This window comes from Pongo abelii, chromosome 8 (genome assembly GCF_028885655.2).
Source record: "Pongo abelii isolate AG06213 chromosome 8, NHGRI_mPonAbe1-v2.0_pri, whole genome shotgun sequence".
Classification (NCBI taxonomy): domain Eukaryota; kingdom Metazoa; phylum Chordata; class Mammalia; order Primates; family Hominidae; genus Pongo; species Pongo abelii.
Genome location: NC_071993.2, coordinates 130,097,347 through 130,121,696, shown reverse-complemented (window position 1 = coordinate 130,121,696; position 24,350 = coordinate 130,097,347). Strand labels below are relative to the sequence as shown.

The 24,350-nt window shown below is 40.0% G+C and overlaps 1 protein-coding gene across 4 annotated transcripts in view; it reads right to left on the bottom strand.

The window, feature by feature from the left end:
• The window catches only part of ACADSB (acyl-CoA dehydrogenase short/branched chain), a 50,408-nt gene that overhangs the window by 9,863 nt on the left and 16,195 nt on the right, over positions 1–24,350 (bottom strand). For 3 of the 4 annotated variants that reach the window (XM_054521369.2, XM_054521370.2, NM_001131250.1), the window contains 6 exon segments: positions 10,815–10,974; positions 7,453–7,553; positions 4,631–4,837; positions 3,925–4,095; positions 2,136–2,261; positions 824–916 (listed from right to left, as the gene is read on the bottom strand). In XM_054521369.2, coding sequence (XP_054377344.2) covers positions 824–916; positions 2,136–2,261; positions 3,925–4,095; positions 4,631–4,837; positions 7,453–7,553; positions 10,815–10,974 — 858 coding nt within the window. 4 annotated transcript variants of the gene reach the window in all.

Sequence of the window (24,350 nt, the reverse complement as noted above, 5' to 3'; positions counted from 1 at the left end):
AGGAGAGGCTGAGGCAGGAGAACCCAGGAGGCGGAGCTTGCAGTGAGCCGAGATCGCACCACTGCACTCCAGCCTGGGCAACAGAACGAGACTCCATCTCAAAAAAAAAAAAAAAAAAAAAAAAATATATATATATATATATATACACACACACACATATATATATATATACTCTACAAAAATGACACTAAAGTAAAGCCAAAGACTTTATTCATTTTGTTAATCTGGAAAATAACTGATATTACTTAATAGAAAAATGCAATATACATTATGAAAGCCAAATTTGGTAAAAAAAATTTTTGAATACTTCTCATTTTATGTATCTACTTAACTGTGGCTATTTTATTTCATGTGTCGCCAAAAAAACTGCCCAGTTTTCACATGCAAAACAGTAAGCAACAAATCTTTTATTAACTATAGATAAGAGATCTTTACTACACAGTGGAATGAATATTATTTATTCTTAATGTAAAAAATTCCTTCCAGAATGAATTTCATGCTTTGAAAAGTTGATTTTTTTTAAAGTGCCGTATTTAATTTACAACACATTTTAAAAGTTATCGGTTCAGGTATTAGATAATACTTTAATGTTCTCAAAGCAGAAACACTGTTACCACCAAGCCATTTTTTGGTTCTATGGACACTTACATAATTGACCAAAAGGGAATTTGAAAGAAATAATAAGCCGTTCTATCCCTCATGTAAGGGAACGGTGCCATCTTGTGTCCACCACAAGCTTCCAAATATTCATTGGTCTCATTGCATGTTTTTCTTTTCACAGTTTAATTGACTCGCATCATGGAAGAGTTTAAATCTGACTTACCTGTGCAGCGATTCCTATTCTACCTTCATTAAGACTCCCTATGGCATACTTATAGCCATGTCCAATTTGTCCCAAGATATTGGTTTCTGGAACCTGAAAATACAAATGTGCACTTATTTCTCAGTTTCATTTTACATGATTCATTTTGATTATATATTTGTAAGTATGCATAGACTCTCAATTTGTGTGCTAGCCCTCTCATAGAACTTGCCGGCACCTGCGTCTCCCTCTACACTGTTTCCCACAGCTCTCTGAGGAAAACGACTCAAGTCCATGCTGTTTGTGATTGCATCCTCCAGAGCCTCGCACAGGTATTGAATGGATGAGTGAACGTAGAGTAAGGGAATCTCATAGAATTCATCAATAACATAAATTAATACTTTCCCCCCCCAATTCTTATCTGTAGGCTACAGTGTGAGATAACATATTAGGAATTACAAAGATCTGCAAATACCTGCAAAAACAAGTGTAGTAAGCCCTTCTGCTGTTGAGACCATTCATCCTCATAAAAATAAACTGTGGGGTATATGTGTGTGTGCATGTGTGTACACAGGTGTATGCACAAGAAAGAGGAAGACAGAAGAAACAGACTAAAATGCTTATTCATAGTTTAAAAAAATAAAGAATTAAGAATAATAAAAAACTATACTTAGTTCTGTAATATGGGTAGTTGGGGCAGAGAGCAGGGAAGAACGGAGAAAGAAATGGGAAAGCAAGAATGAGGAAAACAGTTGGGGTGAAGTAGTGAGGCCCCAATGACATCTGTAAAGACATCCTCCCCCTCGCTCCCCACAGCCATGCAAAAAAAGATCAAGCTCTGTGACGAGTGGTGGAAAAGCCGACACCACCTGCCCCACCTACAGAGAGTTCTCCAGCACCAGCACTAACGTCCGCGATCTTCTGCTGCTCACATTTAATAGCCTGGCTGTTTGCGCTCTCACTGAGCAACACCCCCATCTTGTGGCCTTTAGTGCACTGACACCAGACTTCCTTCTCTGCAGCCCCATTTGGTTCACAAGTCTCAAGCTTACAAAGTATACGTGGTCAGAAGTACGTAAGTTATAAAACATAAATGGGATGAATTCTTGGCACTTGCTTCCCAGGACAGCTTCTGGGCAGAAAGGTTTCCACTTTTGTGAAAAGTACATTTATCTGGTCATGACTAAAGAGCACTGTTCAGGGTTTTACAAAATACTCTCCTGCGTGTGCTTATAGCCACTTAATATTTTGACACCCGTCTTGCACACCTCCTGTGGTTCCATGCAAGGCTTATTTCACATCAGTCTTTTACCGATTAGTCTAAGATACCCACCTTGACATTTTCGAATGTTAATGGGCAGGTGGAAGAAGCTCTGAGCCCCAATTTGTTTTCAGGTTTCCCTATATGAAGGCCCGGAGTATCACGATCTACTAAGAAGGAGGTAATTCCCTTATATCCCTAAAAAGAAGAATTAAAACGCTATTACCACTTGGATTTATAAAACGCCTTGTTTCTAAAGAGTTTAAGTAAAAAGAAAACTAAAAATGGACTTTAGTAATAAATACTAATGGACTCAGAATTGCAACATGGGCATTATGAAACGAAAGCAACTAGAGGACATTAGATCCAAACTATAGAACCTTACCATTTCTTTCACTTTTTCAGAGACCATCATAAATATTAAAATGATTATTACACTATTATATAATCATGAGACTGCCATGTTCTCAATTTAATTTTACTATATAAAGTTTTAGGCCTGGTGCGGTGGCTCACGCCTGTAATCCCAGCACTTTTGGAGGCCGAGTCGGGCGGATCACCTGAGGTCAGGGGTTTGAAACCAGCCTAGCCAACATGGTGAAACAACGTCTCTACTAAAAATACAAAAATTAGCTGGGTGTGGTGGCAGGCACCCGTCAGGAGGCTGAAGCAGGAGAATTGCTTGAACCCAGAAGGCGGAGGTTGCAGTGAGCTGGGATCACGGCTTGTACTCCAGTCTAGGCAACTAGAGCGAAACTCCGTCTCAAAAAAAAAAAAAGTTTTAACAATTTAATTCAATTGTTACATTAGTGAAAATACTGTATTTACTGGTGAAAAAATGTATTTATTATTTTGCTATATGTCTATTTTCCAACTGAATAAAATATTCTTAAAAATAAATGTACTAAATAGGTACTTAAATTCTTCATTACTAAACAGAAAATTGGAAATTCAACAAAATTAAGGATTAGGGCCGGGTGCAGTGGTTCACGCCTATAATCCCAGCAATTTGGGAGGCCGAGGCAGGCAGATCGTCCGACGTCAGGAGTTTGAGACCAGCCTGGCCAACATGGCAAAACTCTGTCTCTACAAAAAATGCAAAAATTAGCTGTGCATGGTGGTGCGCACCTGTGGTCTCATATATTTGGGAGGCTGAGGCAGGAGAATTGCTTGAACTCAGGAGGAGGAGGTTAAAGTGAGGTGAGATCACACCACTGCCTCCAGCCTAGGAGATACAGCGAGACTCCATATAAAAAAAAAAAAAAAGAAAAAGAAAACAAAAAAGATTAGCTTCCCACATAACACATTAGGAGCTAAGTAACAATTGGTCCTCCACAAACAGTCATCCCTCCATATCTGTGGGGGAGTGGTTCCAGGACCCCTCATGGATACCAAAATCTGACAGTGCTCAAGTACCTTACATAAAATGGTGTAATATTTGCATATAACCTATGCACATGCTCCGGTAGACTCTAAATCATCTCTAGATTATTTGATACCTAATATAATACATGCACGTCACTTTATTCACGTGAATTCAATATGGTACTTGGCGCAAAGCAAATTCAAGTTTTACTATTTGGAACTTTGCAGAATTTTTTTTTTTTAACCAAATATTTTCAATCTGGAGTTGGTTGAATCCACAGATATGGTGGGCCAATTCTAATTAATAATTTTGTCAACTATTTACTTTAGGAGATTAATGAAGTGAAAAAATGCCAGCTCAAGTCTGACATTTTCAGTACTGAGAAGACTAAAGAGTTCAAGATGAAGTCCTAAAAAGGAAACAAAAGGAGGAAAAGATAAAGAAAGAGAAAAGAAGGGGTTTGGAAAAAGAAAGAAATTTCGTTTTCAAACTTACAATGGTAGGGTCTACATTCGCCATCACCAGAAAGAGCCCTGCGTGCTCAGCACTGCTGATCCACATCTTTGATCCATTGAGGACATAATAATCTCCCTCTTTATCAGCTCTTGTCTTCAAAGCAAATGAGTCACTACCTGCTCCAGCCTCTGAAAGGCAGAAACTTCCTACCTACATATGGGAGAAAAAAATGTCCAAATTAATAACTGTATTTATACTCTGTATAACAAATACTTATGGAAAAATGGACATTTGTAAATCAAATCTTTAGCTGCTTTTTAAAAAAGCCTACATTTATGAAAATAGCAATGGTGTTCTGAAAGTATGACTTTCCAAAAACATACCCTATTTGTCCAAGACAAATTTAAAGACTTATGAACACATACTCATTGAAATTGATTTTAATAATTACAGTAGAAAGACATCACAATGTAAATGAAACCATCAACAAAGGTATTAGAAAATATAATTAGGACAAAAATAAATAATTTTATTATCTGATGATTATTTTCTAAATTTCCAACTGGCAAATAAGAGGTAGAGTGTGCTTTTTCAGCAGCATTAATTTATCGAGCATTGCTTGAATTAATGATACTGCATTGTGGTCTTGGATAGTAAAGTCGACATTGCAGCTACTTTTTTCCTGAAAATATTGTAAACTTACTAAAGATTAGATCCATTAGATCAACAATTCATCTCAACTCACTTTTTCTGTAGTGAGCTGAGGCAAATAGGTGCCCTTTTGTTCTTCTGTTCCATGTTTTCTAATCAGTGTGTTAATTAGTGTGTTCTGGATCTCACAAAAGACAGCCACGGATGCATCAACTTTGGCTAATTCCTCTATCACGAGCACAGTGGATAAAAATGAAGCTCCTGTGCCTCCATATTCTGGGTCAACTTCAATACCCATCAACTAAAGAAAAAACAAGGCAACATAGATTAAGAAAGCTATTTTTATATGGGGAAATTTCTTGCAAGAACAAGTTAAAAAATAAACTTAACCATATTTATTCTTTTTTTTTTTTTTTTTTTTTTTTGAGACAGTCTTGCTCCATCTCCCAGGCTGGAGTGCAATGGTGCGATCTCAGCTCACTGCAACCTCCACCTCCTGGGTTCAAGCAATTCTCCTGCCTCAGCCTCCCAAGTCACTGGGATTACAGGTGCCCACCATCACACCCAGCTAATTTTTTTTTTTTTTTTTGTAGTAGAGATGGGGTTTCGCCATGTTGGCCAGTCTGGTCTCGAACCCCTGACCTCAGGTGATCCACCCACCTTAACCTCTTAAAGTGTTGGGATTACAGTCGTGAGCCACTGCACCCAGCCACCATAATTATTCTTAATTTTAAAATTTTGTATGTATATTTTAATTTGGTATGGCAATTTTGCCATAAGTAACAAAAAAATCTGTAACAGAAACTGTATATTTGAAAAGGATAAAATTATATGCTATCATTTGCTTCCTTTTGGGATTCAAAAAATAATGAGAGGTAAAATGCTTTAAAGGGTAGCTTAATGGAATGAGAAAATATCTTATATAAATATACTTAAATGACCTTTCTTGCTAAGAACTGTTGTTGCCTGCTTAAAGAAGGTAGGTGGGGCTTTGGTTATGCTGATTTCAATGTAATAAGGAAACAGAAGAAAATAACCTACTCCTCAATGGGATGTCTATAGTTTCATTTGGCAAAGTTTCTTCTAGTCAGGCTCTTTCACCTTGACTTTTTCAGCCAAGTTAATAATTGAATGACCATTCCTTTTACGCCACCTTCATAAGTTCAGGATGGTTAGCAGAGAACATGTGGTGGTGTTTGCTAGAGCTACACTAGCCAAAGCACGAGGGCCTGGTAAACACGACCAGTGCCAGCCAAGCCTTTCCAACGACCCCGTTCCATCATTACTGAAACTCACATAGTACTCTCAATTTCACGAAGAGAATGTGTGCATGTGTGATTCAAAACCCACAGCTGTTAATAGAAGGATAATTCTCTTAGTCTGTCTCTAGACATTCCTAGAGTCACACTATGCTGCAGTCAGGGCTGCGGCTGTTACATTTTGGGCTACAACAGGAAAACAGAACCAGAAATGGGGGCGACTGAATGGGGAGAAAACCAGAAACGAGGAAGAACGGAAGGATCTGGGTTTGCCTGAGGACTGAGGAGGGCACTCCGGAAACCTCATTACAATGTCTTGAACAGATGTCAGAGACATTGCTTCTCTAAAAAAGTCACTAATCTCTCCCAAAGTGGAAATATTGTTTTTGCAAGCCATTATGCCAGAAACCCAGGACAATGGGAGTGAGGAGGCAGGTGAGGCTGCATCTGCGCAGGAGCGGTTTGTGGAGATGAGTAGCAGGGTGCAGGCAATGCATCACTCTGCAGACAGCCCCGCTGCAGGAACAACCACCGCAGGGGAGATCTCACACTGTGAAACCGTGAGACTGCTCCCAGAAGCCTAGAGGGTCTGCAAGCAATAGAAATAAAACCTGGCTGAGAAATGGACTCACAGAGTCCATCTGTTCTCCACATCGGCCTCCTGTTTGACCACTATAGCTCCACATAAGATTCCATTTTCCCAAGAGTTTGACTGCTAAAAGAAAGATGGAAGAATCACTACTACACACGGTATAAAAAAGCTGGTTGCTTTAAAACAGAAATAAATAAAACTATCTAGCTAAGTGGCAATGGTTATTTTTCAAACCGGATGGCAGACAAGATTTAGGCCAACGGCTCTGAATAGCAGCCACTTGTTCTAGGACATCTTTGGTATTAAAAATTAAAAAAAAAATTTATACCTCTGCAAAAGTGAGAAATGATGAGTGTAGTGATTTTAAAAATGTTCTTCTAGAAGCCCCTATGCTAATAGCCTCTCCCCCTACTCACAGTGAGAGTGGTTTTACTTGTATCTATTTCATACGTTGTATTTCCATTAAAGAGCTGTGTCACTTGGAAAGATGGGGATCTGTTGCCCGGTTAATGTGGAATTCATGTATCACCTCTGCTTCTAAGTTTATCACTTATATAGAGCTTCAGGTAGAATATAAACTATGCTATGAAGTTTCACTATCTAAAGTAGGGTTTCTTCACGGTGGCATTGGGTTGGATAATTCCTGTGCACTGCAGGATGTTGAGTGGCATCCCTTGTCTCTATCCCACTGATGCCAGTAGCACGCCTTAGCTGTGGCAACCAAAGATGTCCCTAGACGTTGCCCAATGTCCCCTGGAGGGCAAAACTGCCCCCAGTTGAGAACCACTGGTCTAAAGATACAAATAAATTACCATCTTACTTCCAAACTTTTCCTTAAAATATACAGTATTTCTAATTAAAAAATGTTAATTCCATTTTTAAAAACTTTTAAGTACATAAATATCAAGTAGGATTTCAACCAAAAAAAGAAAACAGATAATTTTGACTGGGAAATGCAGGGTTCATTATGCTATCATTACAGTCCCTGAATTTAAAAATATGCCTATATTTTAACACCAAAATGTTTTTATAGAAGCTTGAAAGTGGAAGAATTATGAAGTATACCCCTTGTTGAAATAATCCTTGTATTACTGATTTCTCCATTTTCGAATTTTCATCCATGGTTGAAACCAAAGGTGCAATTTGTTCCTGAGCAAATTTTTTAACTGTAGGAAAAAGAATTACTGATAAGTCTATGTTAAAGTGACAGTCACATTAATAGTTTGCTGACAAAATTTTACATTTTAACTAAGTTAAAATATACACAGGTACCCTTCTTATATTTTAAAAATAGAATTTATAAAGTTTTCTTTTTAACATAGAAAGGTGTAGTTCCCCATATCCCTTTGTAACTCTTGATGACATTACAAAATGAATGATATGTGTAGTGGTGCAAAAACACAAGCAATAAAGGAAGCACAAAATGAAAAATGAAAGCCATTTCCACTCTACCCAAAGGTGACTAATTTTAAATTTATTATGTATTCTTTCTGAAAACTTTTCTTTGAAAATCATCTATACTTACCTGTACACATACATGTTCACACAAAAGAATCATGAGATACACACTGGTGTGCGCCGTGCTTCCACTCAACTATATCTTGATGATCTTTCTATGTCAGCATATCCCATCTAACCTGGTCCTTTTCATAGCTGTGTGGTCATACAGAACAGGGTTTCCCCACCTTGGCACTATTGACATTTTGGGGCAGGTGAGTCTTTGTTGTGGGGCTGTCCTGTGCATTGCAGGATGTTGAGCAGCATCCCGGCCTCGACCCCACTAGCTGCCAGGAGCATCCCCCACTTCTAAGTTGTGGCAATCAAAAATGTCTCTAAATATTGCTAAATGTCCTCTGGGGGCAAACTTGCCCCCACTGAAAACCACTGTTTCATTTTTTAATGTTTTTAAGACTTAGATGCATTTAGAAATCATTTTGATGAAAATGCCTTCTTAAGTTTACCACCAACGTAATACCAAGTCAGTATAAGAGAAGGCAACCGGGTTCAGTGCATGCGGCTTGCTTCAGTGTTCCTTCATTTCTGCACACGCAACTCCCATTATGTAGAATCTCTTCCCTTCCCTTGTCCAGCTGGCCAACTGCACTTTGTCCTTCATGGTACAGCTCAAGCTCCACACTCTCTGGGAAGCCTTTCCTGACTGCTTCCTTAGCCCACTTCTGCCACACCTAGCAAATTCTAGGCATTCTCTGCTTTGCTCCCCAAATACCTCCATGACATTTACCATGTTATTCTGCAACTATTTCCTTTGTTTGACTGTCTTTGCCACTAGACTCTGAGTTCCTTAAAAGCAGTGATTTTTTTCTTGCCCATCTTTATTCCTTCTGTGCTTAGACTAGGTGGATACTAAAGAAATAAATATGACTGAAGACAGAGAATCAAGATACTCTAATCAAATTCTTTGATTTATGTAAACTATTTAACCACTCACCCTGTTTTTCCTTAGAGCTATCCCAAACTCACTTCCCCGAGACCATATCTAAAAGGTGAGGGAGCAAAGGAAAATAAATTTACTATCTGGGCGCAGTGGCTCATGCCTGTAATCCCAACACTTTGAGAGGCCGAGGTTGGTGGATCACCTGAGGTCAGGAGTTTGAGACCAGCCTGGCTAACATGGTGAAACCCTATGTCTACTAAAAATACAAAATTAGCTGGGCGTGGTGGCACATGCCTGTAATCTCAGCTATTTGGGAGGCTGAGGCAGGAGAATCGCTTGAACCCAGGAGGCAGAGGTTGCAGTGAGCCGAGATAGTGCCATTGCCTTCCAACCTGGGCAAAAAGAGCAAAACTCCATTTCAAAAAAAAAAGAAAGAAAAGAAATTTACTTATTGTGAAAGAGTTCTAAGACAGTGCCAAGATTCCCAGCCGCTGGTGTATACATGTCCTCTCTCAGTTATTCAAACATGAATCTAAGTGCGGCTCTGAAGGGATTTTACAATTAAGCTCCCAAGTCAGCTGAACTTAAAACAGGGAGATGATAGTTGGTGGGCCTGACCTAATCAGGTGAGCCCTTAAAAAAGGTGGGGCTCTTTCTGGTGAAACAGGTTTTAAGGATGAGAGAGACTTGATGCTGGGAGGGAGAGTTACTGGTTTTGAAGATGGAGGGAGCCACATGGAAAGGAATACAGAGGCCTCCCGGAGTTGGGGACAACCTCTGGCTGACAGCCAGCTGGGCAACCAGACCTCAGCCCTGCAACTGCAAAGAACTGCATACTGACACAACCATGGGAGCTTGGAAGGACCCTGAGCTCTGGACGAAAACACAGCCCAATGGACACACTGATGTTGACCTTCTGAGACCCTGAGCCTGGACTTGCTCCAGCTGGACTTCTGACCTACAGAACTGTGAGCCACTACACAGGTGCTGTTTTAACTTGTTAAGTTTGTAGTGATTCAATACCAAGCAATAGAAAACGAATACACTTACCATCCATATTCTCTAAGAACAACATTCTGATGTTCTGCTACGGATTTTTAAATATATCATAATTTTACACCTATATCTATACCTATAAATAAATGAATGCAAACTGCTTTAAGGTTTAGTGGTATACAACTTCTGCTTCATTCGGGCTCCCTGTTTCAACCACAGGTGTTTCATAGATAAAGGTAAAATTGAAATCCCAAGTAAAGTATGAAAACCCACTATCTAGGCTGGGCATGGTGGCTCATGCCTGTAATCCCAGCACTTTGGGAGGCTAAAGAGGGCAGATCATGAGGTCAGGAGATCGAGACCATCCTGACTAACACGGTGAAACCATGTCTGTACTAAAAAACAAAATACAAAAAAACTAGCCAGGCGTGGTGGCACGTGCCTGTAGTCCCAGCTACTCAGGAAGCTGAGGCAGGAGAATTGCTTGAACCCAGGAGGCAAAGGTTGCTGTGAGCCGAGATTGCGCCACTGCACTCCAGCCTGGGTGTCAGAGTGAGACTCCATCTCAAAAAAAAAAAAGAAAGAAAGAGAAAGAAAACCCACTATCTAAAGAAAAGTGGAATATAAATGTACTTCTAACTCTGCAAGGCTATATAAGAAACTGGTAACAAGGTGGCAAGAACTGGGGAACTACAGAACATGGGCAGGAGAGTCTTCACTTTTAAATACATAGCCTTTTATCCTGTTGTTTTAATATTGGATATGCATTGCTTTTCTTCAAAAAGAATTTATGTCCAAAAAAACTACATTCACAAATTTAGATGAACATATCTTTCAATCCTGTCATATGTGACTTCATATTGTAGACCCAATTCATGACCAGAGGAATAATAAGGTGATATTTTTCCAGCTATTCAGGAGGCTGAAGCAGGATAGCTTGAGCCCAGAGGTGGGGCTGCAGTGAGCCATGATTGCACCACCATGCTCCAGAGATCCTGTCTGGGGAGAAAAACGTGACGCTGATAAATTTACTTACCTGAACTCTTTATCATCATTTCCTCATCTGTAAATGTTTGCAGGGGAGCAAAGTGTATTCCATTATTTGTTATATTGAGTAGAGCTTCTGACTGGGAAGATTTTGAGACATGAGGAGGAATCTTCCAAGAAGACAAACAAGTCGGGAAATTTCTTCTTAGCTGTAGGGAACATACACACACAAAAGAAAGGTACTTGAATATCGTTTTCTTTGGGAATAACTTTATAACCCATTCTTATATTTCATGTTACCAAAATAAGGAAACTTAACCTAGCACATTTTTAAATTCAGTCTTTTAAACATAACACAAATTAGTTTGTTAACATGATGTGATACCTTCTTTATCCAGCAATGAGCTGTTTTAAATAAACAAATTTCCCAGATAATTAACTTTTACCAATCAAGGAGACAGAACTTTCTCAAAAGATTTCATTCTCCAATGTATTTCACATTTCACTGACATTTTAGAAAGGGAAACTGGAACTATAGCACCACTGATGTCTAAAACTCACCATTATCAAGAGCCTTCTCTTGTGAGGGCACAGAGCTACCTGCCCTTCCCTGCCCGAGTGGGCCCAGGGAGCTGGGGAGGACATAGAGCTACCTGCCCTGCACTGAGGGAGCCCAGGCAGCTGGGCTTTTGTAATTTCCGTGGCTATTTTTTTTTTTTCAGCATCTTACAGGCAGCATAAAGATTAAGAAAATAAGCTCTGAAGTCTGAAAGAACTAGTTTCAAATCCTAGCTTCTGATATTTATGTGATCTTGGGCAAGTGATTTTTAACCTCTCAGTTAAAAGCTCTCAGAGTCTCAGTTTCCTTACCTGTAAAATGCAGGTACCAACCTCTTGGAGTTTTGTGAGGATTAGTAATACCATCCATAAAAGGGCTGAACATATAGTAAGAGCTCAATACACTGCAACGACTATTTCTATACAACTGCTAAGAGCACAGAAGTGGAGGTGGGCATCATAGAAACAGCAGTAGTGACGATCTAGTTAAACTGCCAGCCAGCCATCATTGCTTGCCATGAGAGTGCCTTCCTGGTGTAGTGTCCCAAATCCTTTAACAAATGCAGTAACATACTGAAATATATTTTCTGAGTAGTTTTGATTACACGCTGAAAAGTCAAGAAAAAGAGAAACTGTGAATGAGTCACGTTTGAAACCACTGTCAATCTTTGCTGCATGCTGGTCAATCTTTGCAACTATGTGCCTAGGAGCAGACATAATCTGCTCTGGATTCACCTGGGAACAAGAAACATTGGCCAGTCATAAGAAAAGTGGTATGCATCTCAATTTTCCTAGCTAATTGTTTTGTTTTGTTTTCAGAAGTAGGAGTCAGTTTGGGGCAAAGTTGCATGGAACATTTTTTCTCATTAAAGACAGAGTTGGGACAGGAAAACTTTGGGCTAGAAAGGAAACAAAGGGGACATAAGGTATTTTCTCCTTGATGAGATGGACAGGAAGAATTAAAAAGAAGGGTAAAGGAGAAGTGAGGTAAGAATCGAAGTGCAAACAGCTCAAGAAGGGGAAGAACGCTGCTAGCAGCAGCAGGAGAGAATGGTCAGTGGCAGCTGGCACGAAGAAAGAAAGAAGAAAGGGGGAAAGAATGGAAATTGGAGGCCGGGCATGGTGGCTCACGCCTGTAATCCCAGCACTTTGGGAGACCGAAGTGGGCGGATCATCTGAGGTCGGGAGTTCGAGGCCTGCCTGACCAACATGGAGAAACCCCGTCTCTACTAAAAATACAAAATTAGTGGGGCGTGGTGGCGCATGCCTGTAATCCCAGCTACTCGGGAGGCGGAGGCAGGAGAATCACTTGAACCCAGGAGGCAGAGGTTGCGGTGAGCCTATATTGCATGATTGCACTCCAGCCTGGGCAACAAGAGCGAAACTCCGTCTCAAAAAAAAAAAAAAAAAAAAAAAAGAATGGAAATTGGAGAAGGAAGAGAGGTAAGCATGGGGGCCAAGTCTGCTCACTGGCTGGTGGTGGAGCCTTGAATGGGGTTCTTGATATATATTTGAATGAATGAAAGAATGTGTCAACTAGTCTTCTTCACAAAATGCTCATGAAACTTACCTATTACATTTCAAAAACTATAATACATTGCCCACATTTCTTATTTCTAAGGGAGATTATTTACTTCACCAAACCCATGACAGAATTCTATGTGTCTGTTAGTTGATATATCACCTTTGTACCTAAGTTTATCTTTAAGAGAAAGCTCACGAGGCTGGGTGCAGTGGCTCACACCTGTAGTCCGAGCACTTTGGGAGGCCGAGGCAGGTGGATCAGTAGGTCAGGAGTTCAAGACCAGCCTGGCCAAGATGGTGAAACCCCATCTCTGCTAAAAACTACCAAAATTAGCTAGGTGCGGTGGCAGGCAACTGTAATCCCAGCTACTCGGGGTGCTGAGGCAGGAGAATTGCTTGAACCCCAGCGGCAGAGGTTGCAGTGAGCCAAGATCACACCACTGCACTCCAGCCTGGGCGACAAAGTGAGACTCCATCTTAAAAAAAAAAAGAAAAAGAAAAAGAAAAGAAAGCTCACTACTGAGAAACTTAAAAGCCAGTGGATCTTACAATAATATCTATTTTTCCCACTGACACAACTGTGAGCCTCTTGGTTTCAGTATTGCTACTGACAAAGTATAGGACCATTCAAAACATAGCAGTGATTTTAGATTCATAGACACGATAACAGAGACAATTGTACGTAAAAGGTTAGAAATGGTATAGGATCATAGGGTAAAATTATTGAAGATGCTCTTCATAAAATACAGTGACATATGCTAAGTGAATGGAATCCATTTTCAACCAAAGCATTGAGAGATATTACCTAACATTTTTCAGCAGAAAAAATTTTCCATTTATTAATACTATGACAGTCTTTAATAAAAGAAGCTTTTCTTTTCCTTGCCTTTGACTGCACAGCCTGATGTTTTGATGTTGATTTTCTAATGTCCCCTGCCCTTCAGTGTTGACTTCAGCCTTTGCAGCTTTGGTGTCCACTCCATCAAAATGATTTTCCACAGTTATAACCCATTGCACCACATCATCACATTTTTTTGTATAGAACAGCAATTGCTACTTGAATGGAATAATGGTTATTTATGCCTTGCCAAATACTTTCCAGAGCTCGAGTCTGATCTGTTTCTTACTCAACTGACCAGAGTTCTGTTGCACTTAGAAGTGTTGATGATCAAATCTGGGCCTCGTGGACAGAATAATAAAGTCCATGAACTTGGACGGGGGTAAAATTACATCCTTATTTCACTAACCTCTAACTAAAACACAGCATTTCCTTCTATTATGAATGTAAGCAACAAGTTACAGTAGTTTTAGCAGTATCTGTGACTCTGTCATCAAAAGAAATTACAGATACTTTTATATCACATTGATTTGGTGCAAATATCTTGAAATATTATTTGTGCTCTTCACTACTTCAAATTCACAGCAGTTATCTGTGAATAGAACTACTGCCAGATCTTATTTAATTAACAAACACACATTACTATATCACAATTAAAAAGTATTTTTATATCTAGCATCTTTGGGGAAAAAAATAAATTGATTTCCTTTGTAAACCTCTATATTTTATGCATTTTGAATCCTTGAGAAAAGGTCTATAAACTTTACTACATTGTTGTTTACTCTTGTGGTTTACTCTTCATTCAAGACACAAAGAAGGTTAAGAACTCCTGACTGTGGAATGTTCTGGTAAAGACTCGTTTGTGAAACTCGGTTAGTAAAAGAATTGAGTTAGTTCCCTTCCTCCACTATGCTCCAGCATAATGAAGTATTGCTCTAAACATTCTTAAAGTGCTTTAAACCTAAAAGCTTTCACAATATATGAAAGGCAAAGGAAGATGCATCAGAGATGTTGTGTTGTCTCCTGAAGCTTCTCCCCAACTACTTGACCCTTAAGAGTTAGGAAGGGTTGTGGGGAGAAAGAAGAAAATTTTTTTTCTTTTCTTTTTTGTTTTTGAGACAGAGTCTCACTCTGTCACCCAGGCTGGAGTGCAATGGTACGATCTCAGCTCACTGCCACCTCAGCCTCCCAGGTTCAAGCAATTCTCATGCCTCAGCCTCCCGAGTAGCTAGGATTACAGGTGTGCGCCACCATACCCAGCTAATTTTTTCTATTTTTAGTAGAGATGGGGTTTTCACTGTGTTGGCCAGGCTGGTCTTGAACTCCTGGCCTCAAGTGATCTGCCCATCTCGGCCTCCCAAAGTGCTGGCATTACTGGCGTGAGCCACCGTACCCAGCTAGAAAGGAGAAATTCTTATACTCTGTGGGTTGAGTATATAAATCACTGTTGCAATCACTTTGGACAATTTAGTGATAGTAAAGATAAAGACATATGCCATGGTTTGCATGTGTCCCCTCTAAAATTCAGATGTTGAAATTCAGTGTCACAGTATTGAGAGGAGAGGCCTTTCAGAGGTGATTAGGTTATGAGAGCTCCTCCTTGGGAATGAGACTAAGGCCCTTATAAAAGAGGTTTCACACAGCATCAGCCCAGGCCCTTCCGTTCTGCCAAGTGAGCATGTGTGAAGAAAGGCTTCCCCAGACAACTGAACCTGTGAATGGATCTCGGAATTCCCATTCTCCAGAACTATGAGAAATAAATTTCTTTTCTTTATAAGCACCCAGTCTATGGTATTCTGTTACAGCAGCACAAAGTGAATTAAAACAACATATTTACAGTAAGGCCCAGCAATTTTACTTCAGTTCATATGCACAAGTAGACATGTGCAAAAGATGCAGTGATTTTTGTAAAGGCAAAAAACTAAAAATCCAATTATCTGTCAACAAAGCAATGCGTAAATTGTCATATATTGACGCAACAGAATATCTTACAGCAGTTAAAGGGAACTAGGGAGCTACGTGGATCAACATGGACAAATCTTGAAAATATAGTATAGAGTTAAAGATGCAGTTAGGGAGAGGATTTGTTCAGGATGACAGCATTTATGTACACTTTAAAACACCAAATGATAGTATATATTCTTATGAGGACATAAAGATATAGTAAAAGTTTAAAAACACGAACAGGAAGCATACAGATGAGCTTCAGGATGGAGGTTATATCTGAGGAGAGGGTGGAAGTGTGAGTTTTGTGTTAGCATTGTTTTCTTTTTTTTTTTCTCTTTTTTTTTTTGAGACAGAATCTTGCTTTATCACCCAGGCTGGAGTGCAGTGTCGTGGTTTCAGCTCACTGCAAACTCTGCCTCCTGGGTTTAAGTGATTCTTCTGCCTCAGTCTCCAAGTAGCTGGGACTACAGGTATATGCCACCACGCCCAGCTAATTTTTGTATTTTTAGTAGAGACGGAGTTTCACCATGTTAGCCAGGCTGGTCTCGAAATCCTGGCCTCAAGCAATCTGCCCACCTTGGCCTCCCAAAGTGCTGGGATTACAGGCATGAGCCACCATGCCGGGTCTGTTTTATTTCTTTTAAAAAGATATGTAATATTGCTTCACTTGACTAACCACTAAAACAAATCTGTAGCAAAGGTGGGTTGTGTGTATATGGGTATCAGTTACATTCGTTTTTGGACTTTTCTGTGTATTAGAAATATTTAACAAGAAAAAACTTTAATTAAGAAACTTTACATAGTTTTTTCTTTCTGTTTTAGAAATAGAGATGGGGTCTTGCTATGTTGCGCAGGCTGGCCTTGAACTTCTGGCCTCAAGTGATTCTCCTGTCTTAGCCTCCCAAAGTGCTGAGATTACAATTGTAAGCCATTATGCCCAGCAAAAATTTTAAGACTTAAAGTATGTACAATTGCCTGAACCACGTATGCTTTGGGATTTCATTTTCATTTTATTATTTTATTTTTTTGAGATAGGGTCTTGCTCTGTCACTAAGGATGGAGTGCAGTGGCAGGACCATGGCTCACTGCGGCCTCTACCTCCTAGGTTCAAGCAATTCTCCCGGCTCAGCTTTCTGACTAGCTATGACTCCAGGTGTGCGACACCACACCCAGCTAATTTTTTAACTTTTTGTAGAGACAGGGTCTTGCTATGTTACCCAGGCTAGTTTCAAACTCTTGGCCTCAAGTGATCCTTCTGCCTTGGTTTCCCGAAGTGCTGGGATTATAGGCCTGAGCTACCATGCCCAGCCTGTTTTCAAAGGGATTCAAAGTAGGCTTGCTTTTAAAAGCTAGAAGTAGGTTTTAGATAATGTGCTCAGTATGACACAGAACAATTTTAAGGATAAGATCCTAACTGCTGAATATTGTTACAATAATTAAACTAGTTTATTACAGTAACATTTACCAACTAATCTATTAGTGTCTGAGAAAGAATGTCCCTGAGATTTAAATCAATGTGTAGCCTCCCCAGACCAATCTGATTCCATTTTTATGTAACAAAGTGGTGAGTTATTTTTCAGTTGTCATGGACCTCAGGTTACATAAAACCGGGCATACCCAAATGAATCAAGCATGCAACCACAGAGAGAACCTAAGTGCTGGGACTGAGGAGTCAGGAGTTAATTATTATAAGAAGAGGATACTTTATGGCAGGATCAAGGATCTAATCAGATGAGCTCTCGGGTCACACCCTGGCAGGACCTGGTCAGATCATGCCTCCTGGCATCACCTCACTGCAGGATCCAATCAGATCACACCTCATTACTCCATGCTTACAAAACCTGATCCAGCCCCCAGCTCAGGGAAGACACTGTTGTGGGTATAATCCCGGTGTTCTCCTTACTTGTTACAAGTAATAAAATCCCCTTGCTAAATCCTCCTCAGTTTTGGACATTGGATTGGTATCTGCTAAGGGACCATACACACCCGTTGTATGGGAACAAGGGGTTACCACATTAGCTGCTGTATTAGTCCATTTTCACACTGTGGATAAAGACATACCTGAGACTGGGAAGAAAAAGAGGTTTAATTGGACTTACAGTTCCATATGGCTGAGAGGGCCTCCGAACCATGGCAGGAGGCGAAAGGCACTTCTTACATGGCGGCAGCAGAAAATGAGAAAGAAGCAAAAGTGGAAACCCTGATAAACACATCAGATCTCGTGAGACTTATTCATCATTACAAGAATAGCACGGGAAATACCGGCCCTCACAATTAAATTACTTCCCCCTGTGTCCCTCCCACAACATGAGGGAATTCTAGCAGATAGAATTCAAGTTGAGATTTGGGTGGCGACACAGCCAAATCGTATCAGCTCCATAGCTGTATCACTTGGAGAACTTAAAAAAGAGCTATCATAGCCACAACATTTAAGATTGTGATTCAAGAGTAGACTCTGCCCTGGGCATCCTTACTGCTAAAAAACACCCCAGGTTATTCTGTTGTGCAGCTTGGGCTGGAATTTGTGGTTTACATGCATGACTTTGGAGACTGAAAACTCAACCCATCTTATGACTTTCAAAAACCAAACCATTCACTTATGGCTTAGAGTTCAAGTAATAATCTATGAATGTGCCCTACCCCATGACATCCCTTCTCCAGTTGGCTTTAACATTTTCTTCCGGTTTTAATAGGTAACATACAAACAAGGCTCAAAAAAGCTCTGTTATCACATCCTCATCCAGCCCACTTCTCAACCTCTCCCATAGGCAACCTGTTTCTTTTTTTTTAATTAGTTTCTTATGTATCCTTCTAGTGTTCTCTTAAAACAAATATAAGCAAATAGGAATACACGTTCTCATTTTTCTCCCTGTCCTTTCAAAAATGTAGCATACTATGTATCCTATTCTGTGCCTTCCTTTTTTTTTTCATTTAGCAATATATTCAAGAGATATTTGCATATTACGACTTAGAGAGCCTTTTCTCTCCTTTTTAAAATTTAAATAGTTGCAAAATAGTCCACTGTGTACAAGTACCAAGCTTTTTGTTTTTAGAACGAGGCTCCACCTTAGACTGCATAGAAATCTAATAAAAGTCATTAACTCTGGGGGTAGGGTAGGCTGGGGAAGGTACAACAAAACTCCTTTTGTTGTAAGTAAACTGAAATGAGGGAGATCTTTGTGAGCATCTAGATGGTAGTGGTGGTTATGCAAATCTACATGTGATAAAATACCAAAGAATGATACATTTATAATAATGGGAGACTTTAACACCCCACTGTCAACATTAGACAGATCAACAAGACAGAAAGTTAACAAGGATACCCAGGAATTGAACTCAGCTCTGCACCAAGTGGATCTAATAGACATCTACAGAACTCTCCACCCCAAATCAACAGAATATACATTCTTTTCAGCACCACACCATACCTACTCCAAAACTGACCACATAGTTGGAAGTAAAGCACTCCTCAGCAAATGTAAAAGAACAGAAATTATAACAAACTGTCTCTCAGACCACAGTGCAATCAAACTAGAACTCAGGATTAAGAAACTCACTCAAAACCGCTCAACTACATGGAAACTGAACAACCTGCTCCTCAATGACTACTGGGTACATAACGAAATGAAGGCAGAAATAAAGATGTTCTTTGAAACCAACGAGAACAAAGACACAACATACCAGAATCTCTGGGACACATTCAAAGCAGTGTGTAGAGGGAAATTTATAGCACTAAATGCCCACAAGAGAAAGCAAGAAAGATCTAAAATTGACACCCTAACATCACAATTAAAAGAACTAGAAAAGCAAGAGCAAACACATTCAAAAGCCAGCAGAAGGCAAGAAATAACTAAGATCAGAGCAGAACTGAAGGAAATACAGACACAAAAAACCCCTCAAAAAATCAATGAACCCAGGAGCTGGTTTTTTGAAAAGATCAACAAAATTGACAGACCGCTAAAGAAGAAAAGAGAGAAGAATCAAATAGACGCAATAAAAAATGATAAAGGGGATATCACCACCAATCCCACAGAAATACAAACTACTATCAGAGAATACTATAAACACCTCTATGCAAATAAACTAGAAAATCTAGAAGAAATGGATAAATTCCTCGACACATACATTCTCCCAAGACTAAACCAGGAAGAAGCTGAATCTCTGAATAGACCAATAACAGGCTCTGAATTTGAGGCAATAATCAATAGCTTACCAACCAAAAAAAGTCCAGGACCAGATGGATTCACAGCCGAATTCTACCAGAGGTACAAAGAGGAGCTGGTATCATTCCTTCTGAAACTACTCCAATCAATAGAAAAAGAGGGAATCCTCCCTAACTCATTTTATGAGGCCAGCATCATCCTGATACCAAAGCCTGGCAGAGACACAACCAAAAAATTGAATTTTAGACCAATATCCTTGATGAACATTGATGCAAAAATCCTCAATAAAATACTGGCAAACCGAATCCAGCGGCACATCAAAAAGCTTATCCACCGTGACCAAGTGGGCTTCATCCCTGGGATGCAAAGCTGGCTCAACATACGCAAATCAATAAATGTTATCCAGCATATAAACAGAACCAAAGACAAAAACCACATGATTATTTCAATAGATGCAGAAAAGGCCTTTGACAAAATTCAACAATGCTTCATGCTAAAAACTCTCAATAAATTAGGTATTGATGGGTCGTATCTCAAAATAATAAAAGCTATCTATGACAGTCCCACAGCCAATATCATACTGAATGGGCAAAAACTGGAAGCATTCCCTTTGAAAACTGGCACAAGACAGGGATGCCCCCTCTCACCACTGCTATTCAACATAGTGTTGGAAGTTCTGGCCAGGGCAATCAGGCAGGAAAAGGAAATAAAGGGTATTCAGATAGGAAAAGAGGAAGTCAAATTGTCCCTGTTTGCAGATGACATGATTGTATATCTAGAAAACCCCATCGTCTCAGGCCAAAATCTCCTCAAGCTGATAAGCAACTTCAGCAAAGTCTCAGGATACAAAATCAATGTACAAAAATCACAAGCATTGTTATACACCAATAACAGACAAACAGAGAGCCAAATCATGAGTGAACTCTCATTCACAATTGCTTCAAAGAAAATAAAATACCTAGGAATCCAACTTACAAGGGACGTGAAGGACCTCTTCAAGGAGAACTACAAACCACTGCTCAATGAAATAAAAAAGGATACAAACAAATGGAAGAACATTCCATGCTTATGGGTAGGAAGAATCAATATTGTGAAAATGGCCATACTGCCCAAGGTAATTTATAGATTCAATGCCATCCCCATCAAGCTACCAATGATTTTCTTCACAGAATTGGAAAAAACTACTTTAAAGTTCATTATGGAACCAAAAAAGAGCCCGCATCACCAAGTCAATCCTAAGCCAAAAGAACAAAGCTGGAGGCATCATGCTACCTGACTTCAAACTATACTACAAGGCTACAGTAACCAAAACAGCATGGTACTGGTACCAAAACAGAGATATAGACCAGTGGAACAGAACAGAGCCCTCAGAAATAATGCTGCATATCTACAACTATCTGATCTTTGACAAACCTGAGAAAAACAAGCAATGGGGAAAGGATTCCCTATTTAATAAATGGTGCTGGGAAAACTGGCTAGCCATATGTAGAAAGCTGAAACTGGATCCCTTCCTTACACCTTATACAAAAATTAATTCAACATGGATTAAAGACTTACATGTTAGACCTAAAACCATAAAAACCCTAGAAGAAAACCTAGGCATCACCATTCAGGACATAGGCATGGGCAAGGACTTCATGTCTAAAACACCAAAAGCAACGGCAACAAAAGCCAAAATTGACAAATGGGATCTAATTAAACTAAAGAGCTTCTGCACAGCAAAAGAAACTACCATCAGAGTGAACAGGCAACCTACAGAATGGGAGAAAATTTTTGCAACCTACTCATCTGACAAAGGGCTAATATCCAGAATCTACAATGAACTCAAACAAATTTACAAGAAAAAAAAAACAACCCCATCAAAAAGTGGGCAAAGGATATGAACAGACACTTCTCAAAAGAAGACATCTGTGCAGCCAAAAAACACATGAACAAATGCTCATCATCACTGGCCATCAGAGAAATGCAAATCAAAACCACAATGAGATACCACCTCACACCAGTTAGAATGGCGATCATTAAAAAGTCAGGAAACAACAGGTGCTGGAGAGGATGTGGAGAAATAGGAACACTTTTACACTGTTGGTGGGACTGTTAACTAGTTCAACCATTGTGGAAGTTGGTGTGGCGATTCCTCAGGGATCTGGAACTAGAAATACCACTTGACCCAGCCATCCCATTACTGGGTACATACCCAAAGTATTATAAATCATGCTGCTATAAAGACACATGCACACGTGTGTTTATAGCGGCACTATTCACAATAGCAAAGACTTGGAACCAACCTAAATGTCCAACAACAATAGACTGGATTAAGAAAATGTGGCACATATACACCATGGAATACTATGCAGCTGTCAAAAATGATGAGTTCATGTCCTTTGTAGGGACATGGATGAAACTGGAAACCATCATTCTCAGCAAACTATCGCAAGGACAAAAAACCAAACACCGCATGTTCTCACTCATAGGTGGGAATTGAACAATGAGAACACATGGACATAGGAAGGGGAACATCACACACCGGGGACTGTTGTGGGGTGGGGGGTGGAGGGAGGGATAGTATTAGGTGATATACCTAATGCTAAATGACAAGTTAATGGGTGCAGCACACCAACATGGCACATGTATACGTATGTAACAAACCTGCATGTTGTGCACATGTACCCTGAAACTTAAAGTATAATAATAATAAAATTTAAAAAAAAAGAATGCTACATTTACATATTTCTCTAACTAACCAGGTTAAATGGTGATGATAGAGGGGCTTTGAACTGACTATAGACAGATTAACAATAGTAGACACAAGGTTTATTTACCCAGGCAGTTGTATTTTCAGAAGGCTCAGTTTAAGTTTATATAATGTTTTTCCCTGTGGCTACTGATTGGATGTTTTCAGTTTAAAATTTTCATAATACTTTGGTGGACTATTATTAGTTCTGTTTTTCAGAGGCTTGGCCAAAACAGTATGCTGTTTTAATATTTAAATTTTTGTGCCAATCTGATAGGTGAAAAATTGTATCACAAGGCATTCTCTTTTTTGTTTGTTTTGAGACGGAGTCTCACTCTGTCTCCCAGGCTGGAGTGCAGTGGCGCCATGTTGGCTCACTGCAACTTCCCCGCAAGAACTGCTTGGGTTCAAGCAATTCTCCCGATTCAGCCTCCTGCGTAGCTGGGATTACAGGCGCACGCCACCACGCCTGGCTAATTTTTGTATTTTTAGTAGAGATGGGGTTTCACCATGTTGGCCAGGCTGGTCTGCAACTCCTGACCTCAGGTGATCTGCCCGCCTCTGCCTCCCAAAGTGCTGGGATTACAGGCGTGAGCCACCACCACACTGGGCCTGGCATTCTTATATTTGTGCTTCTCTTCCTATGCATTTGAGCATGTTTTCATATGTCTACAAACCATTTGTATTTCTTTTTCTGCATACAGCTTATTCATGTTCTTTGCCCATTTTTCTATTCAATTTCTTTTTGTGTTCCCATTGATTTCCAGGAGCTTTATACAAATTAGGGAAATTAGCTCTTTGATGGCAGGAATTGCAACTTTTAAAAAAGCCAGTTTGTGATTTGTCTTTTGACTTCACTTATAGTTTTGGGTGTTTTGCCATGCAAACACATTATTTTATTTATTTATTTATTTTTTGTGACAGGGTCTCACTTTGTCACCCAGGCTGGAGTGCAGTGATGCGATCACAGCTGACTGCAGTCTTGACCTCCCAGACGCAGGTGATCCTCCCACCTCAGCCTTCCAAGTAGCTGGGACTATAGGTGCACCTCATTCCCAGCTAATTTTTTTTTGTTGTTGTTGTTGCAGAGACAAGCTCTCACTATGTTGCCCAGGCTGATGTCAAACTCCTAGATTCAAGCCATCCTTGTGGCTTGGCCCCCGCAAAGTGCGGTGATTGCAGGCATGAGCGACTGTGCCTGGCCTAAAAGCCTTTTATTCTTATTAATTACTTTTTCTTCAGGGTGATCTGGTTTAACATTTGTTTTGTTTTGTTTTGTTTTTGTTTTCGAGACAGTCTCACTCTGTCGCCCAGGCATGAGGGCAGTGGCACGACCACTGCTCACTGGAACCTCAACTTCCCAGGGTCAGGTGATCCTCCCACCTCAGCCTCCCAGATAGCTGGGACTGAGGCAGGAAATAGGGTCTGGAGGCAGGGAACCTAAGGGTTTCCTAGAACTAAATTAAATGGAAAGCCTCCAACCTTCTAAAGCCAAGTAAATAATTTTGTAACTATACTTCAGCTATGGCAGGAAACATCATATACCAAGTAAGCAATGGGAAACCTCTAGAGTGTATTTGAACCCCAGAAAATTCTGTAACTGGGCCCTTGAGCTGCTTGCTTGGGCCTGGCCCCACCCCGTGGAGTGTGCTTTCATTTTCAATACATCTCTGCTTTTGTTGCTTCATTCTTTTCTTGCTTTGTTTGTGCGTTTTGTCCAATTCTTTGTTCAAAATGCCAAGAACCTGGACACCCTACACTGGTAACATATTTTGGTTAGCCAGCCAGGTGGTAAGCCCAAAGTTTGGGGTTTATTTTTCACCT